Raw genomic sequence first — 19,768 nt, forward strand, 5'->3', positions numbered from 1 at the left:
AGTGCCAGGTTAGTGGTGATGTGGCTTTTTCAAGGTCACAAATGGTACTAGGCACCTGAGATTCTGATACCAGCATCCCTCCAGTTGCAAGCTCACTCCCACTAAATATTTCCTCTGGCTAAAGAGGAACCTAATTATCCATTTTCTTGGAGAGACCCACCCAGGTAACACACAAACACATGCACATCGAGAGGTTGGAAGTACAGGATCAGCCACAGTGCAGCGTCCCTGGAGCAGTGTATGGGTTAAGTGCCTTGCTCAAGGGCAAAACATCAGGAGATGGCAGTGGCATCAAATTGTATTTGTCACATGCGCCGAATACAACTGGTGTAGAACTTACAGTGAAATGCTTACTTACAAGCCCTTAACCAACACTGCAGTTCAAGAAATAGAGTTATGAAACTATTTACTAAATTAATTGAAGTGATTTTTTTTTTTTTTTTTAAACAGTAACACATGGAAATTACATAATAACAAGGCTATATACAGGGGGTACTGGCACCGAGTCAATGTGTGGGGGGGGTACAGGTTAATCGAGGTAATCTAGGATACTGGGGTGTAATCATTAGTCCAAACAGTTGCAAAATTGTTCAATTTTACCACTAAAATGTATTTCTATTAGACAAGTTCAGGTAGGCCCCTGCCTGTTTCGTTCCGTTTAAGAAACGTTTTACAGAATTGGCGTAATGTATACACCCCTGATGACAGCAACCCTCCAGTTGCAGCTGGCTCCATCAGATTTCTTCCCTTCAGACCTCTAAACTCTAGGCTCCATGACAGCGCTAACAGAACATATAAACACTGACAAAGTGAAAAACCAGCATCATAGATTGATATGGATGCGGCATTGCCATCACTGAATATTTATCAAATAGAGGGCTATTGATCACAAAAATAGTAGGTTAGTCATTGGCCATATGCCTACAGCCTTCTCAAACCTCACCAGAACTATATCGAAATCAGGGATGGGCAACTCAGACCAGGGAAAGGCCGGGGCCATTCTCACAAAATAACAGTCAGGGTCTCAACTTACTTTTGAGAGTTAGAATAATAGAATACACAAGGTGCAATTTCTAAATGTGTTTGTGCATTGCAATCACTCAATTAGCCCATTTCAGCAAAAATAATTACGATTGGTAAATTAGTCTAGTGGCCAGCTATCTAAACTTGTAAGCATGATTGAATTACCGACTGGGTGGGGCCCATTAACAATCAGTTATATTAGAAATGGTTAAATCTTCTCTCCGCCCCATGGCAAAATGTATTGAATTGCAGCAAACTTGCTTTAAAACTGCAAAATGTTCTCTATGCCCCATGGGAAAATGTGCAGAATTGTAGGAAATTAACTTTAAAACATAAATTGTTTCTCTTAGCTGTCATGAGGGCTGCTAAAATGTTTTGCTGTCAAGGTTGGAGGTGTATGGATGTGGGTAGGCAGACACACAGCCACTGTGGCCCCTCATGACGAGTTCAGTCTTTTTTGTGTCCCCCACCCCATCAAAGTTGCCCATCCCTAATCTAAATCAATCTAGCCTACTTAAAAACAATAGAACCTTTTAAGATTATAAATAACAAATCGAATGAACCAGTCCTCAGAGTTTTGAATGCCGAAAGTGCGCATGCGCTGAGATGCTTCTAACGCGAATTCTCCAACTCAGTTGCTGCAGTACTGTAGCAGTGTGGAGAGGGTAGCCGGAAGGGACTAGGCTATATTGGGTCGGAAATAACACTCGATCATTTTTTTAATATAAAACAGAGGCAAACCATCGTTTATTGACCGTTTGGGCATTATAACATTCTTAACCATCTACGGTCATCATTTTGAACAACCCAAAGCCAACCATGTCGACCAAGGAGGAGACACCCGCCGCTGACGGAGACAAGCCGCAGACGTCCTCCTGGAAAGATTCTATCTACAACCCACGAACAGGAGAGTTTATTGGCCGAACCGCTAAAAGCTGGGGTAAGAAACAGGTTTGTGACGAGATCTGATCGGGTTTGCATATTAAAACAATTATATTTCCCATTGATGTGACAATTCATAGCCATAGAAAGTCTCATTGACCGGCTTTAATCGTTGATCAATGTGAATGCAGCCTTGGATGCAAATGTGTTTATTAATTTTGATCATTCAATAAATAGCCTATGTTTTTTTTTTAAGTAGACCTACATAACTGAGACGTTTGTTCGTCGTGATTTTCGCCGCAATAATGGCAACAGCCAATCAAAGTTGATCTAATGGGATCGGAATGTTTTTTTTCCCTTCTGTAGGCACCTTCCCCGTTATAACCAAATATTCCTTACGGTCACTGATCTACTGAATTTATTTTACATATCAACTGCAATGGCTATAGCCTTGAATACATGATTTCCTTATGTCCCCGGACTTAAAATATTGGAATAAAAATGTTAAACTGTGTCCATTCATTTTTTTTTTCTCTCTCAATGTTTCCACACATGGCTCGAAATAGGCTTTTTTGCCCAGTTATTTGCGAGTTATTAACTATTAGGTCACTAGTGTAGGGAGGATTACAATTTTAAAACGATTTGTCATTTTCAAAAATGACGGAGCCTAAAAGGCCGAATCTAGGCTGCTTTAACCAGGTCAGTAGGCTAATATGTATCGGAATAAATCGCAATGGAATTAACATAAACAGGCATTACAGCATACTAGATATATCCTAATAATAATCGGCCTGTAGCCTTACCAACACTTCCCCCATTAAAATGTTCTTAGAATAACCTATAACGCACCTTGTATCCTCTTGAGAAGCAGTCTTGCACGAGGCTGGCAAGGGATATGGGGCATGCATACACTGTTTCATCCTGTCATATCATCCTTCTTATTTCATTCATAGTAGGTATATGCAGATATTGTGTGGCTAAATTCTACAATAAACTATTGGAAAGTATTGTGACACACAGAACTGTGAAATGTAGTGGGTCTCCGGAATCTGGACGCTTCGTTGAGTTTCTGAAGGCATTAAATTATATAATTGTTCCAGGCACTGATCTCATCCAGGTTCATTTGAAACTATGTTGCCAAAAATGTCGACAGGTTATGGTTAGTGACACTTTGTTTCTGCAACACAGTAATAGAGCGAAGCTATTTCTCGGCCACTACTCGCGTGCAGTCAGTCATGCTATAATTTATTTATCGTTCATACGTTCCCCATTAAACTATCCTCCTAAAATTCTCAAGGTCAAATCAATTCTCACATTGGGCACAGCAGACACACAATTTGTAGCCTACTGTCAATGATAATTAGTGGGGGTTTTCTCTCTACGCTGGTCTTGAGTTGCAGGGAGCATAAATCCATTTTAGATTTGAGCGAAATACTGAGCACATAAATGCAGACATGCCGTAGCTCAGTTTTAAAGCAGAAGATTGTGTGAGCATGTGTTGGTGGGCATCTGTGTGTGATTGTAATTGTGCAAGTTAACTGTGGCATAATTGTGCTCCGCTGATTCCTTCTCAACACATGCCCTTGAATATGGTTTATACTCTAGTAGGCTACAAACATGGGAAAATGGTAGGCTTACTGATGCTGTGGGGAAGGTAGAGCTAGGCAACTCCTGCAGCAAAGCACCCCCACAACATGATGCTGCCACCGCCGTGTTTCACGGTTGGGATGGTGTTCTTCGGCTTGCAAGCCTCCATGTTTTTCCTCCAAGCATAACGATGGTCATTATGGCCAAACAGTTCTATTTTTGTTTCATCAGACCAGAGGACATTTCTCCAAAAAGTACAATCTTTGTCCCCATGTGCAGTTGCAAACCGTAGTATGGCAGTTTTGGAGCAGTATCTTCCTTGCTGAGCGGCCTTTCAGGTTATGTTGATATAGGACTCGTTTTACTGTGGATATAGATACTTTTGTACCTGTTTCCTCCAGCATCTTCACAATGTCCTTTGCTGTTGTTCTGGGATTGATTTGCACTTTTCACACCAAAGTACATTAATCTGTATCTCCTTCCTGAGCGGTATGATGGCTGTGTGGTCCCATGGTGTTTATACTTGCATATTATTGTTTGTACAGAGAAATGTGGTACCTTTTTGAAACTGCTCCCAAGGAGGTAAACACATTTTTTTGGCTGATTTCTTTTGATCTTCCCATGATGTCAAGCAAAGAGGCACTAAGTTTGAAGGTAGGCCTTGAAATCCGCAGGTACACCTCCAATTGCCTCAAATGATGTCAATTAGCCTATCAGAAGCTTCTAAAGCCATGACATCATTTTCTGGAATTTTCCAAGCTGTTTAAAGGCACAGTCAATTTAGTGTATGTAAACGTCTGACCCACTGAAATTGTGATAAAGTGAATTATAAGTGAAATACTCTGCCTGTAAACAATTGTTGGAAAAATTACTTGTGTCATGCACAAAGTAGATGTCTTAACTGATTTGCTAGAACTATAGTTTGTGAACAACAAATTTGTGGAGTGGTTGAAAAATGAGTTTTAATGACTCCAACCTAAGTGTATGTAAACGTCTGACTTCAACTGTAAGTATCAAAAGTAAATGTAATTGCTAAAATATACTAAGGAGAAGTATAAATAATTTCACATTCATTATACTAAGCAAACCAGACGGCACCATTTCTTTTTTTACATTTACTGATAGCCAGGGGCACACTCCAACACTCAGATATAATTTACAAACAAAGCATTTGTGTTTAGTGCGTTTGCCATATAAGAGGCAGTAGAAATGACCAGAGATCTGGATGTGTGTGAATTGGACCATTTTCCTGTCCTATCACTGACAAGCATTTGAAATGTAATGAGTACTTTTGGGTGTCAGGGAAAATGTATGAGGTAAAAAAGTACATTATTTTCTTTAGAAATGTAGTGAAGTAAATGTTGTCAAATAGAAATTGTAAAGTACAGATACCCAAAAAAGTACATAAGTAGTACTTTTTTATTTTTACTGAAGTACTTTACACCACTGATGGGGAGAGGGATTGTTATTGAAGAGAGAAAAGGATTGGACTCGAGTTAAAGGAATACTTTGGTATTTTGTCATTGCCTTTTTATCTACTTCCCCAGAGTCAGATAAACTTGTGAATACCATTTGTATGTATTTGTGTCCGGTATTAAGTAAGTTAGAGGTAGTTTTGCGAGCCAACGCTAACTAGCATTAGCGCAGTGACTGGAAGTGTACGGGTATCTGCTAGCATGGAAGTAGATAGCCATGAAGGAAGTTAGAGGTAGTTTTACGAGCTAATGCTAGCAGATACCCATAGACTTCCAGTCATTGCGCTAATGCTAGTTATTTTGGGATCATTGCCAAAATCCCAAAGTATCCCTTTAATATTCAGGTTTTGGCCGTCTTGCTCTCTCTCATTCCTCTCAATCTGCACAACTCTCTGGTTTATGTCCCTGTGGATTAGGGCCTACACTCAATCCAGACCTCGGAAGATCCACGTTATAGTGCGATTGAAATGTAAAGGTAATTTCCGATTGAGCCGACATATGCAGCGTCAAAGATTGTCTATGCACTGAGAAGATAAAGGACTCTCCATTCTAACAATGGGAATAAATTAAGATTAAGATCACTTTGTCAATTGTACACAAGGTCCAACCAAATTTTGACTTCTGCTTTAAACCAACCCCTCTGAAAGAAATGTCAGAAAAGGTGGAAGGCAGGTGGGAGGAGCCTGGAGCAGGCGGAAACATTTCAGCTAATGAGATTGCAGATATGCATGTTAACAGGCACAAGTCTAATATAAAATAATTTGGCTCAAAGTGTGTCCACTTAATATCAGTACATGCGCAACAATCTAAGCATTACGAAACTTCTATTCACCCAAATAGGTTTTACGTAGCAAATTAGCCATTGAATTTTATGTTGACCGCCATACAACATATCCATACAACAAACCTCGCTTTATTTTTGCGGTGACACGATTTTGGGGCAGAGTCAGCCCTCTTCCTCTCTGGCAGCCTTTACCATGAATGTTGTCTCTGCGAACATGGGAACATTGCCTTTAAAACGTGCATAGCGGACAAAACGCAATGGGATTAAATCTAGCCCTACAAGCCAGCCTTGGGTAGGTAAATTGGCTGCTATTGTAGCTTATTTTCTCCAGCTATCCATCATGCTTATCACTGATAAACACACGCATGCACACACTACACAACAAAAGTATTTATTTAAATTCTTATTTTCTGTGTATTTCAGTATTTGGCCAAATATTTGAAACTATTTTCAAAATACTTATTTCCAAATGTATTATTTCAAATACCCCTAGGACCAAACAGACATGCGTTCAATGCATTGAGTCAATATTTGTTCTTGAAAAATACATTCAAATACATGCCAATACTTTTCAAGTGTATTTCCAAGTGCATTCAAATATTCTACTACTTGTAATTTCAAAGACAATATCCAAATAGTTACTTCGAAATGTCTTGAAAGTAATTTAAATACCCTAAATCGTATTTGAACACAGGTCTGAGACACACACCTTTAAACACACACAATTGGTCAACACAAACATATATGCTGAGGCCAGTGTGTGTCTGGATACCTCAAAGGGCCATACTGCGACATCAACAAATGCCATGTGCATAAATGAGTGCACCGGCAAAGGGGTCCCTCAGAAAATAATAATTGAGCGATTTCAGTACGAACTGAGTATGTCTCAAAGTAAAAAATATATACAGTATATAATAATCTCGTGGCAGTGCTAGAGGGGAGGGGACAGAGGCAATGGTAGATGAAGAGTTGATGCAGCAAACAGACCGGGTTGTTATGTGACTGTCACCCAAACGGCACCCTTTTCACTATATATAGGCCATGATCAAAAGTAGTGCACTACATAGGGAATAGGGTGCCATTTGGAACGGAAGTAGTGGGAATAAAAATGATGTTTTTCCTCTCAATAGGAGCAGCCATGTGGCAGTGATGCTGCTCTTTCACATAGCCAACAATCACCAAGTTCTGGGGCTTTATCAATGAAACGCGCTGTTCCTTTTACGCGTTGGTGAGTTAACCTGTTGAGGCTGGGGGCGCTGTTGTCACTATTTATGCTAATCGTGTAATTTTTGAAACGGCTTCCCACAAAATTCTTGATCGTACAATATGCATATTATTATTATTATTGGATAGAAAACAGTCTATAGTTTCTATAGGAGTTGAAATTTTGTCTCTAAGTGGAACAGAACCCATTCTACAGCAATTTCCCTGACATGGAGTCAGATTTCAGAAATGTTGGCCCCTGATCTGGAGTCAGTTAAAAGGCCACAGTTATTGCTATGAGTATACGGACACTGCTTACGTCTTCCCCTGGATGCCTTTACGTGATGACGATTTGAATGGGGTCGATTGCGCGTTCACAGGCACTATAAATTTAAAAACCCTGTAGCTAGTAAGTCTTTTGGAGCTGCGTTATGCGCGTGGAGGACACCGACCCGCACCTGTTCCAAGCATTAGTGTTGGGAGTAATCTTTCTCCGGTCATGTTAAGACTCGTTATAGGAGTTAAAAACATCATAAGGTAGTTCATTTAAAGCGTTTTATAGCAATTTATATCCGTTTAGTGCGATTTTGGGACATTTATTTCTGAAACGCTGTGAATCGCTGGGCACGCTTCCAGTTCATGCTGAACGCAGTTGGCATTTCCACATGGCAAGAGGACAGCTTTCCACCAAAAGACGATTACACCCAAGAAAGGATCCTTTGCCCAAGATACTGATGGAAGAACAGCTCAAAGTAGGACATTTTTATTATGATAAATCGTGTTTGTCGAAAAATGTTAGTGGCTTAGGACGCCATGTTTTTTGACGTAGCTTCGCTTGGCGCAAACTGTATTGAAAAGTAAGGATAATTTAAAAAATGTAATTCCTCGATTGTATTAAGAATTAAATTGTCTATCAATCGATGTCCACCCTATATTTTTTAGTCACGTTTATGAGTATTTATGTATAAGAGTAGATCACTGTCTAATATGGCGCACGGACATTTTCTCACCAGCTGGGCTACATTTCACATTGTCTAATCATGATTTTGGTGGCTAAATATGCACATTTTCGAACAAACTGTATATGTATGTTGTAATGTGATGTTACAGGGGTGTCATCTGAAGAATTCTGAGAAGGTTAGTGAAAAATATAATATATTTTGGCGATGTTGACGTTATCGCTCTCTTTGGCTAGAATCAATGCTGGGCTGCTATGTGCTATGTGCTATGCTAATATAACGATTTATTGTGTTTTCGCTGTAAGACACTTAGAAAATCTGAAATATTGTCTGTATTCACAGGATCTGTGTCTTTCGATTAGTGTATGCTGTGTATTTTTACGAAATGTTTGATGATTAGTAAGTAGGTAAACACGTTGCTCTATGTAGTTATTCTAGTCCATTTGTGACGGTGGGTGCAATTGTAACCTATGCCATCTACCTGAAATATGCACATTTTTCTAACAAAACCTATCCCATACCATAAATATGTTATCAGACTGTCATCTGATGAGTTTTTTTCTTGGTTAGGGGCTATAAATATCTTAGTTTAGCCGAATTGGTGATAGCTACTGGTGTTGGTGGACAAATAAAAGATGGTGGATTATGCTAATGTGTTTTTAGGTAATAGATTTACATCTTTACATATTGTGTCTTCCCTGTAAAACATTTAAAAAATCGGACATGTTGGCTGGATTCACAAGATCTGTGTCTTTCATTAGCTGTATTGGACTTTAATGTGTGAAAGTTAAATATTTAAAAAAAATATTTTTTTTGAATTTCGCGGCTCTGCCTTTTCAGTGGGGGTGGGGGGGGAGTGCCGCTAGCGGCACCCTCAGCCTAGACAGGTTAAGAAAGCCGTAAAATGCCCCTTGCAGGTCTTCGCCTCGTGCGTCCCTATAAACAAATATGACGGCATTGTCTTAGTGTAACGGATGTGAAATGGCTAGCTAGTTAGCGGGTACGCGCTAGTAGCATTTCAATCAGTTACGTCACTTGCTCTGAGACTTAAGTAGTGTTGCCCCTTGCTCTGCAAGAGCCGTGGCTTTTGTGGAGCGATGGGTAACGATGCTTCGTGGGCGACTGTTGTTGATGTGTGCAGAGGGTCCCTGGTTCGCGCCTGTGTTGGGGCGAGGGGACGACGTAAAGTTATACTGTTACATTAGCATGCCTTTAGAGACCAGGTTGTTTCCAGGTGGTAGATTGGTCAGGTTTAGGTGCTCACTTGGAGGAAGATCGATAGGTTGCGCCTCAAATGACACCCTATTCCCTATACAGTTTATTAGGTACACCACCACTTTCATGAGAATGGTTAGCTCCTACCGACAGTGAGTCACGTGGCCGTGGCTTGCTATGTAAAGCAAGCAGACGGGCATCGAGGCATTCAGCTACTGTTCGATTGAACTTTAGAAAATGAGTGACTTAAGCGATTTTGAGTGTGATATGATCGTCGCCCCTGATTTTAAAAAACAACCATATCTTCTGTCCCAGTGATCATTGGAGTCTTAGAGGGAGATGCGCTTTCCATGTCTATTTTAAGGTTTTGCGAGGGAGCTAGAGGAGACATGGGGACATCTCAATAGTCTAAAGTTACTTTCTTGCCTTGTCTCCTCTCCTATATCTACGCCCGTGGAGGCTGGTGACTTTAACATTTTTGGAGGATGGGAGACCCACGGTATAGGCGCAAACCACATAAAGACGACAAAGTGCTTTAAAAAATCGTCAAACAAATTATTTTAACCAAAAACATTTAGTAAAAATATTATGGGGATTGGGAATGAGAGGGCTACTTACAGTGTTGGGAAGGGATCACAGCAGTGATTTGAATTAGGGTATGAGGTATGACTTGAGGTATTCAGAGGCTTGACTTCATTGCAGGACAAGTGTTGAGGTGTTCAGTTTTATATCACACATTTTAGATGTGTACATCTTTTGGACATCAGAGCAATCTTAAGGGAATTCTATTTGAGTCAGAAAAGGAAATTCATATGAAAGGTTGGCTATACAAAACAGTGTAGAGAGCCTATCCAACTGACAATTTCTTAGAAAAAAATAGAAACTATTGGAACCAATACTTAAAAAGAACTGATATTGGCATAAAATGGAGGAAATATTGGAATATAACTAACAAAATTACAGTTAACGGAATTTACATGTACGCTTAATCCCTTATAAAGTAATGAATAGAATGTATTATACAAGAGACAAAATTCCCAAATTCTACAGCACAGCAGCAGAATCATGTCTTAAGTGTAAAACAATGATGACTCAATAATCCATGCCTTCTGGAAATGTTATAAAGTCCAAAAGTTATGGTTAATCAAATTATATTTGAGATTCTTCAAAATAGCCACCCTTTGCCTTGACAACTTTGCACACTCTTGGCATTCTCTCAACCAGCTTCACCTGGAATGGTTTTTCAACAGTCTTGAACGAGTTCCCACATATGTTGAGCACTTGCTGGGAATAACACATGCGGAGCTCATCTATTCACCTACTGCGTCTCACAAAACAAAAACACGGCAGTTGGAACCTAAAATATCAAATTTGGACTCATCATACCAAAGGACAGATTTCCACTGGTCTAATGTCCATTGCTCGTGTTTTTTGGCCCAAGCAAGTCTCTTCTTCTTATTGGTGTCCTTTAGTAGTGGTTTATTTTCTGCAATTCAACCATGAAGGCCTGATTCACGCAGTCTCCTCTGAACAGTTGATGTTGAGATGTGTCTGTTACTTGAACTCTGTGAAGCATTTGTTTGGGCTGCAATTTCTGAGGCTGGTAACTCTAATGAAATGTATCCTCTACAGCAGGTGTAAATCTGGTTCTTCCTTTCCTGTGGAGGTCTGCATGAGAGGCAGTTTCATCATAGTGCCTCATGATTTTTGCGACTGCATTTGAAGAAACTTTCAAAGATCTTAAGGTTCCGTGTTGACTGACCTTCGTGCCTTAAAGTAATGATGGACTGTCATTTCTCTTTGCTTATTTGAGCTGTTTTTACCATAATATGGACTTGGTCTGTTACCAAATAGGTCTATCTTCCGTATACCACACCTACCTTGTCACAACACAACTAATTGGCTCAAACGCATTAAGAAGGAAAGAAATTCCACAAACTTGATTGAAATACATTCCAGGTGACTACCTCGTGAAGCTGGTTGAGGGAATGCCAAGAGTGTGCAAAGCTGTCATCAAGGCAAAGGGTGGCTACTTTGAAGAATATAAAACATAATTTGTTTAACACTTTTTTGGTTACTACATGATTCCATAGGTGTTATTTCATAGTTTTGATGTCTTCACTATTATTCTACAAGTTAGAAACTTTTGACTGGTACTTGTAGGTCTGGGCAGGTGTGATGTAGTTGATGTTTGTGTGATGTTGTTTGTATGTTTTGTATTGTTTAAATAAACAAATGATTGTGTATGTGATTGACTCTGCATACAGTAATGAGAGAACATTGACGGGGCTAGTCACCGTGCTTGGAGAGGAAACATTCAATGTACCAGTGGACGAGGGCACATGAGACATGGTTTCAGTTCATGACAGAAGAGTTGACACTGGTAGTGGAGTGGTGGAGACCCTCTTAATCAGGGATCAGGGGGGTACTTAACTGTGAATACAAATCGCAGATACATTCCATTACGGCAACGCCATCATAGGTTTGAGCAACAAGTTTCTCCATGAAGTTAGACTCCGACCTCTCCGATTTAACCAAGTCGAACACAGACTGCGCATCTCATCCACTTTACATATCAAAGTAACCCAAGAAACACCCTGATCATCGCTTACGTGCCGTTTTGTCGAAGGTACTACGCTGCATACATTTTGTTTAAAGCCCACTAGGCTACTCATTTGTTGTCATTAAATGCCCTTTAATAATAAAAGGAAAATACTTTGGGTGTTCGCACAATAGTGTAGGCTATCCTACACAATTGCGCACAGTAGCTTCGACACAGTTTCCAATCCGACGCACAGAAACATATGAAAACATTAACTGATTACCTTGATGCTTCCTCTGTTAAATCTTCTAGACCCTGCTGTAAATCAAGCAGACAATGGCAGATAATCAATTTAAATGTAGGGGTATTGAATTGGATCTAACGTTGATCACAACTGTCTTCACTGGTGCAACGAATGAGAAATCCAAATATTCTGGACATTCTTCCGAACATCGTTTTCCCGCACTGGCTGTTTTTGCAAGGTGTGCTATAGGTCTATCACAACAGCTGTTTGTCAGAAAAATATTTCCTGGGTCAGCTGATGATGGTTGACAACATCACTAGGCCTAACTACACTGCTGGATACCAAATGCGCACGGAAGAAGTAGGTCTATTAGCCTACGCGTATCCCATTGCAGAACCATGTATGTTTGGGGACTCTTTCGGTTAGAACCATTCAATTTTGCACTTGCATACATTTTGGATTTGTGTCCCATGAAAACAGTTTTTTCACGGCGTAGCCTAAATGATCAATATGAACATTTGATAAAGCGGTGCTGCCGTTGGTAACGCCCCATCACACACACTGCCTTCAGAAAGTATTCATACCTCTTGACCTTTTCGACATCTTGTGTTACAGCTTGAATTTAAAAATGGATTACATTGAGATGTGTCATAGTACTGGCTTACACACCATACAGATCATGTCAACGTGGAATTATGTTTTTAGAAATGTTTACAGATTAATAAAAAATGAAAAACTGAAATGTCTTGAGTCAATAAGTATTCAAACCTTTTGCTATTTGCAAGCCTAAATAAGTCCAGGAGTAAACATTTGCTTAATAAGTTACATGGACTCACTCTGTCTGCAATAATAGTGTTTAACGTGATTTTTGTACCCCACACAGAATCTTTTCTGTCAGGTCCCTCAGTCAAGCAGTGAATTTCAAACACAGTGTAACGGCATTCCTCCTCCTCTACATCTTCGGAAGAGGAGGAGTATTGAGGGAACCAAGGCGCAGCGTAGTGAAAAGACATATTTTATTAACGAAACACGAACTTGATTAAACTAACAAAAACAACAAACGGTGTAGACAGACCTAGACGACGTACTTACATAAAACAAGAAAAACGCACGAATAGGAACATAGGCTACACAAACCGAACAAACCGTAAACAGTCCCACGTGGTGTACAGACACAGACACGGAAGACAATCACCCACAACGAACACTGTGACAACGCCTACCTAAATATGACTCTTAATTAGAGGAACGCCAAACACCTGCCTCTAATTAAGAGCCATACCAGGCAACCCAAAAACCAACACAGAAACAGAAAACATAGAATGCCCACCCAACCTCACGTCCTGACCAACTAACACACATAAACTAACAGAAATAGGTCAGGAACGTGACATAACCCCCCCCCCCATAAGGTGCGAACACCGGGCGCACCAGCACAAAGTCTAGGGGAGGGTCTGGGTGGGCATCTGACCACGGTGGTGGCTCAGGCTCCGGGCGAGGTCCCCACCCCACCATAATCCATCCTAGCCTCCATCTCCCCCTAAGAATGTCCACCCTCATTTTACCCCCACAAAATCCCCTTAGTAACATCAATGACAGGGACAGCACCGGGACAGAGAGATAGATCAAGACAGAGGGATAGCACAAGACAGAGGGATAGATCAGAATAAAGAGGTAGATCAAGATAGAGAGGGAGATCATGATAGAGGGGCAACTCCGGACTGAAAGGCAGCTCCGGACAGAGAGACAGCTCTGGACTGAGGGGCAGTTCTGGCTGAAGGGCAGCTCATGGCTGACTGAAGAATCTGGACGCTCATGGCAGGCTGACGGCTCTCGACGCTCATGGCAGGCTGACGGCTCTCGACGCTCATGGCTGGCTGACGGCTCTCGACGCTCATGGCTGGCTGACGGCTCTCGACGCTCATGGCTGGCTGACGGCTCTCGACGCTCATGGCTGGCTGACGGCTCTCGACGCTCATGGCTGGCTGACGGCTCTCGACGCTCATGGCTGGCTGACGGCTCTCGACGCTCATGGCTGGCTGACGGCTCTCGACGCTCATGGCTGGCTGACGGCTCTCGACGCTCATGGCTGGCTGACGGCTCTCGACGCTCATGGCTGGCTGACGGCTCTCGACGCTCATGGCTGGCTGACGGCTCTCGACGCTCATGGCTGGCTGACGGCTCACGACGCTCATGGCTGGCTGACGGCTCACGACGCTCATGGCTGGCTGACGGCTCTCGACGCTCATGGCTGGCTGACGGCTCTCGACGCTCATGGCTGGCTGACGGCTCTCGACGCTCATGGCTGGCTGACGGCTCTCGACGCTCATGGCTGGCTGACGGCTCTCGACGCTCATGGCTGGCTGACGGCTCTCGACGCTCATGGCTCGCTGACGGCTCTCGACGCTCATGGCTCGCTGACGGCTCTGGCCGCTCATGGCTCGCTGGCGGCTCTGGCCGCTCATGGCTCGCTGGCGGCTCTGGCAGATCCTGTCTGGTTGGCGGCTCTGGCAGATCCTGTCTGGTTGGCGGCTCTGGCAGATCCTGTCTGGTTGGCGGCTCTGGCAGATCCTGTCTGGTTGGCGGCTCTGGCAGATCCTGTCTGGTTGGCGGCTCTGGCAGATCCTGTCTGGTTGGCGGCTCTGGCAGATCCTGTCTGGTTGGCGGCTCTGGCAGATCCTGTCTGGTTGGCGGCTCTGGCAGATCCTGTCTGGTTGGCGGCTCTGGCAGATCCTGTCTGGCGGGCGGCTCTAGCGGCTCCTGTCTGGCGGGCGGCTCTAGCGGCTCCTGTCTGGCGGGCGGCTCTAGCGGCTCCTGTCTGGCTGACGGCTCTGTAGGCTCATTGCAGACGGATGGCTCAGACGGCGCTGGGGAGACGGATGGCTCAGATGGCGCTGGGGAGACGGATGGCTCAGATGGCGCTGGGGAGACGGATGGCTCAGATGGCGCTGGGGAGACGGATGGCTCTGGCCGGATAAGGCGCACTGTAGACCTGGTGCGTGGTGCCGGAACTGGAGGCACCGGGCTAAGGACACGCACCTTCATACTAGTGCGGGGAGCAGGGACAGGGCACACTGTACTCTCAAAGCCCACTCTATACCTGGTGCGTGGTACCGGCACTGGTGACACCGGGCTGAGGACAAGCACATCAGGATTAGTAGGGGGAGAAGAAACAGTGTGTACAGGGCTCTGGAGACGCACAGGAGGCTTAGTGCGTGGTTCCGGAACTGGAGGCACCGAACTGGATACATGCACTACAGGGAGAGTGCATGGAGGAGGAACAGGGCTCAGGAGACGCACTGGTAGCCTAGTGCGTAATGTAGGCACTGTAGGTACTAGGCTGGGGCGGGGAGGTGGCGCCGGAAATACCGGACCTTGGAGGCATACTGGCTCACTTGAGCATTGAGCCTGCCCAACCTTACCTGGTTGAATGCTCCCGGTCGCCCGACCAGTGCGGGGAGGTGGAATAACCCGCACCGGCCTATGTAGGCGAACCGGGGAAACCATGCGTAAGGCAGGTGCCATGTATGCCGGCCCGGGGAAACCATGCGTAAGGCAGGTGCCATGTATGCCGGCCCGAGGAGACGCACTGGAGACCAGATGCGTTGAGCCGGCCTCATGACACCTGGTTCAATACCCAATCTAGCCCTACCAGTGCGGGGAGGTGGAATAACCCGCACTGGGCTATGCACTCGTACAGGAGACACCTTGCGCTCTACTGCGTAACACGGCGCCTGCCAGTACTCCCGCTCTCCACGGTAAGCCTGGGAAGTGGGCGCAGGTCTCCTACCTGCCCTTGGCCCACTACCTCTTAGCCTCCATCCCAAGAAATGTTTGGGTGTTACTCACGGGCTTTTTGGGCTTCCGTGCCAGACGCGTTCCCTCATAACTCCGGTTCCTCTCTCCGGTAGCCTCTGCTCTCCTCAGTGCCTCCAGCTGTTCCCATGGGAGGCGATCCCTACCAGCCAGGATCTCCTCCCATGTGTAGCAACCTTTCCCGTCCAATATATCGTCCCAAGTCCATTCCTCCTTCTTTTCCTGTCCCTTACTCCGTTTACTCCGCTGCTTGGCTCTGGATTGGTGGGTGATTCTGTAACGGCATTCCTCCTCCTCTACATCTTCGGAAGAGGAGGAGTATTGAGGGAACCAAGGCGCAGCGTAGTGAAAAGACATATTTTATTAACGAAACACGAACTTGATTAAACTAACAAAAACAACAAACGGTGTAGACAGACCTAGACGACGTACTTACATAAAACAAGAAAAACGCAGAATAGGAACATAGGCTACACAAACCGAACAAACCGTAAACAGTCCCACGTGGTGTACAGACACAGACACGGAAGACAATCACCCACAACGAACACTGTGACAACGCCTACCTAAATATGACTCTTAATTAGAGGAACGCCAAACACCTGCCTCTAATTAAGAGCCATACCAGGCAACCCAAAAACCAACACAGAAACAGAAAACATAGAATGCCCACCCAACCTCACGTCCTGACCAACTAACACACATAAACTAACAGAAATAGGTCAGGAACGTGACACACAGATTCAACCACTTAGACCAGGGAGGTTTTCCAATGCCTCACTAACAAGGGCACCTATTGGTAGATGCCTAGATGGGTAAAACAAAAATGAAGCATACATTGAATATCCCTTTGAGCATGGTGAAGTTATTAATTACACTTTGGGTGGTGTATCAATACACCCAGTCACTACAAAGATACAGACGTCCTTCCTAACTCAGTTGCCGGATTTGAAGGAAACTGCTCAGGGATTTCACCATGAGGCCAATGGTGACTTTAAAACAATTAGAGTTTAATGGCTGTGATAGAAGAAAACTGAGGATGGATCAACAACATTTTAGTTACTCCAGAATACTAACCTAAATGAAAGAGTGAAAAGAAGGAAACCTGCACAGAATACAAATATTCCAAAACATGCATCCTGTTTACAATAAGGCACAAAAAACCCTGCAAAAAACAAACGTGGCAAAGAGCTAAATGTCCTGAATACAAAGCGTTATTTTTGGAGCCAACACATCGCTGAGTACCATTATATACGCCAGCACGCATCTTTCTCACGTCAATTAGTCATGTGAGAGGTTCGACGCGGTCTAAAAAAACTCAACTGCCTGTCTTTAAAGAGAAGGGCGGCCGGCACATTGATCCTGTTGCTCTGATTGGATAGAGTGAAGCTGTATTTCTTCATCCACTTGCTTCGTCATTTCCTTGCATGTTTTCGGAATGATCATTTAGATTGCTGCTGCCTGCTACTATGATAAATCCCATGGCAAGGGCGTTTGCTACCAAGCTGTCAATGTGCATAACATCTAACAAGCGGAGCAAGGGTATGGAAAAAGATGAAACGCTGAAGCGCATTCTGACTGAGTGACAGCAAACTTGGCTGCCTGCTGCAAATTGAGGACACACAGAGACACTCACACACCCCTCTGCACGTTGCTCCTAATCTGCAGCTTTTTTTTGCAGTGAGAAGGTGCAGGGAAGTATTTTGCACACACTTATTTAAGCATATTAAAACACTTCCGGTTTTTAGATCACGAGTATCATCCGATCCGACGATCAACTGTCAATGTACATATACGAGTATGGCCATTTCGGCACACTCCTAGTATTTTCGTTAGTCGTTATGATTCTTATTTTATCACACATGCACCGCATACAGATATGAGCCTAGTTTAACCAGAAAATCTGTCAGACAGAGCAAGAGCTGCTGCTATACCTTGCCGTTGGCGTGAAACGTGATTTTATTAACCTAACCATTTCGCAACAAATCTAAATTAAATCACGTGTTAACTTTTTTGATATCCTCAATTAAAAATAGCTATGTTTATTTCTCAACTGGTAATTGAAGTGCACTTCCCATTTACCATTAAAGTGCATATAACGGTGGGCAGACTTGAGCACATCGCACACCACTTTTTTGTACTTAGTTTATGCCTACTGAATGTATTGTAATGAAACAGCAGGGAGCAGGTCTCGAACCCTCGACCTTCTAGCCCGAGGTCCGGCGCGCTATCGACAGCGGCAGAGTTGATTTCCGCGCTTATAAACCCAGGGTCGTTAGAGTATGAATTTGGGATCTATCGTCTCACAACTGTCCCAGAGTCTGTTTGGAATAGACTATCTTTCTTGCACCTAATGGCAATAGAATAGGACAATGTTTCTACCATGGGGAATAGTATATTGATATAGACCAGGGGTGTCAAACTCATTCCACGGAGGGCCGAGTGTGTGGGTTTATGGTTTTTACTTTCAATTAAGACCTAGACAACCAGGTGAGGGGAGTTCCTTACTAATTGGTGACCTTAATTCATTAATCAAGTACAAGGGTGGAGCGAACACCCACAGACATTCGGCCCTCCGTGGAATCAGTTTGACACGTGATATAGACATTTTTGATATCATTTGCTTGTTGGCTGAGAAACTACACGTGGACAGTTATTCAAATGCGCCAATTTTCAAAAATAATCCACAGTATAGAGGAATAGCTGATAGGCAGTGGAGAGGCCAAGTGCATCATTGCACACGAAAGAACAGTGAAGACACACAGCTCAAAAAGCTACCCTATTGATCTTGTTTAGGGACATTACAATTATTCTACGCAGACTAGCCTATAACACCACGATCCAATGAGTAATTGTATTATTGTTTTCAATTCAGTACAGTTCTACTCTAGGCTGTAAACTGCAGTGAAAACGTAATTTGAATAATGGGGCAAAACCCCTGTTATTTGAACGTTTTAATTCCATTTGGATCAGTTGTGGGTCTACTCTCAAAAGATTAAACAAAGGCATAGTAGCATGAGAGTCTGGCTGTATTTTTACTTCTGATGCTGATGGCACTGTCTGTTGCCCATCATCATTCTCCGAGGTCATCCTGTGCTCCTAAATATTTGTCATTTAATTTTTTTTTAAATGTATTTATTGTGTGGCATAAACACAACTAGTCACAATGTTTTAATCTGATTGGGCTACTTCAAACGTCTCCTGTAGGCTACCTGTGCACGTTCATTCACTCCGATATAATTCCAGCATCCAAACTGCGCAACGGCAATTCGATTAATGGAAAAAAGACATCTGTTACAAAACAGCAAAAAGTTTCATGACATTCGGAGATTGTCAAACCAAGCCTTCGATGATAAGTATGGAGGGATGTATTTTCTCTTTGTCGAGATTTACATACTTGATTGTTGTGATGAAAACGCAAACCGTGATGATAAGCGCTCAAATCGGCAACCGGTATGCGTTGCTTATTGGTTGAGTGTTGTACATTGGCACAGGAACCTGTTCTTGGAAATTCGTTGCATATATTTAATTTAATTATAAATATAGAATAAAAATCTGAAAATCTGATTTCCCCCTAGTTGATTGTGTATTGGGAGTGTATTGGGACAGGCAGGGAGATTGAGTTTGTGACTCTGTCTTGGACTGGATTAGGTTTTAAGGTTAAAGGGGAAGGGCTGGTTTGAGTCACGGGCCTGGTATGAACATGGAAATAAATGACCTATGATGCATGAACCGGGCTGGTGTGTGAGAGACTTGGTGTGTGAGTAATTGCATATTTGTGTTCCTCTATGTGCGTGTGTATGTTGACATAGATGCATGGAAAAAGTAAGGACAGCACCAAAGCCTGTGGTGAGACCATTCACTCATGCGTGTCACTTTACAGAAGTTAAAACACTTTCCCAAAGAGCTGTCTGATTTGCCCACCACGTGTTCTTGGCATTCCTTGGGCTCTGTAATGTACACCTCCACACCCCTGGTCCCCACCTCCGCTGGGACACATTCACACAACTCACTCCTAGTCCACACACACACCTGATC

The 19,768-nt window shown here is 43.3% G+C and overlaps 1 protein-coding gene across 1 annotated transcript in view; it reads left to right on the forward strand.

Annotated features, from left to right (window-relative positions):
* Window positions 1–1,638: 1,638 nt before the first annotated feature.
* atp1b3b (ATPase Na+/K+ transporting subunit beta 3b) overlaps window positions 1,639–19,768 on the forward strand; it is a 41,124-nt gene continuing 22,994 nt past the window's right edge. Inside the window, exon 1 of the mRNA XM_055879379.1 lies at window positions 1,639–1,963. Coding sequence (XP_055735354.1) covers window positions 1,843–1,963 — 121 coding nt within the window. The 5' untranslated portion in view covers window positions 1,639–1,842. The remainder of the gene's footprint in view (window positions 1,964–19,768) is intronic.

The sequence above is a fragment of the Salvelinus fontinalis genome, chromosome 24, assembly GCF_029448725.1.
Source record: "Salvelinus fontinalis isolate EN_2023a chromosome 24, ASM2944872v1, whole genome shotgun sequence".
In the NCBI taxonomy this organism is placed as follows: Eukaryota; Metazoa; Chordata; class Actinopteri; order Salmoniformes; family Salmonidae; genus Salvelinus; species Salvelinus fontinalis.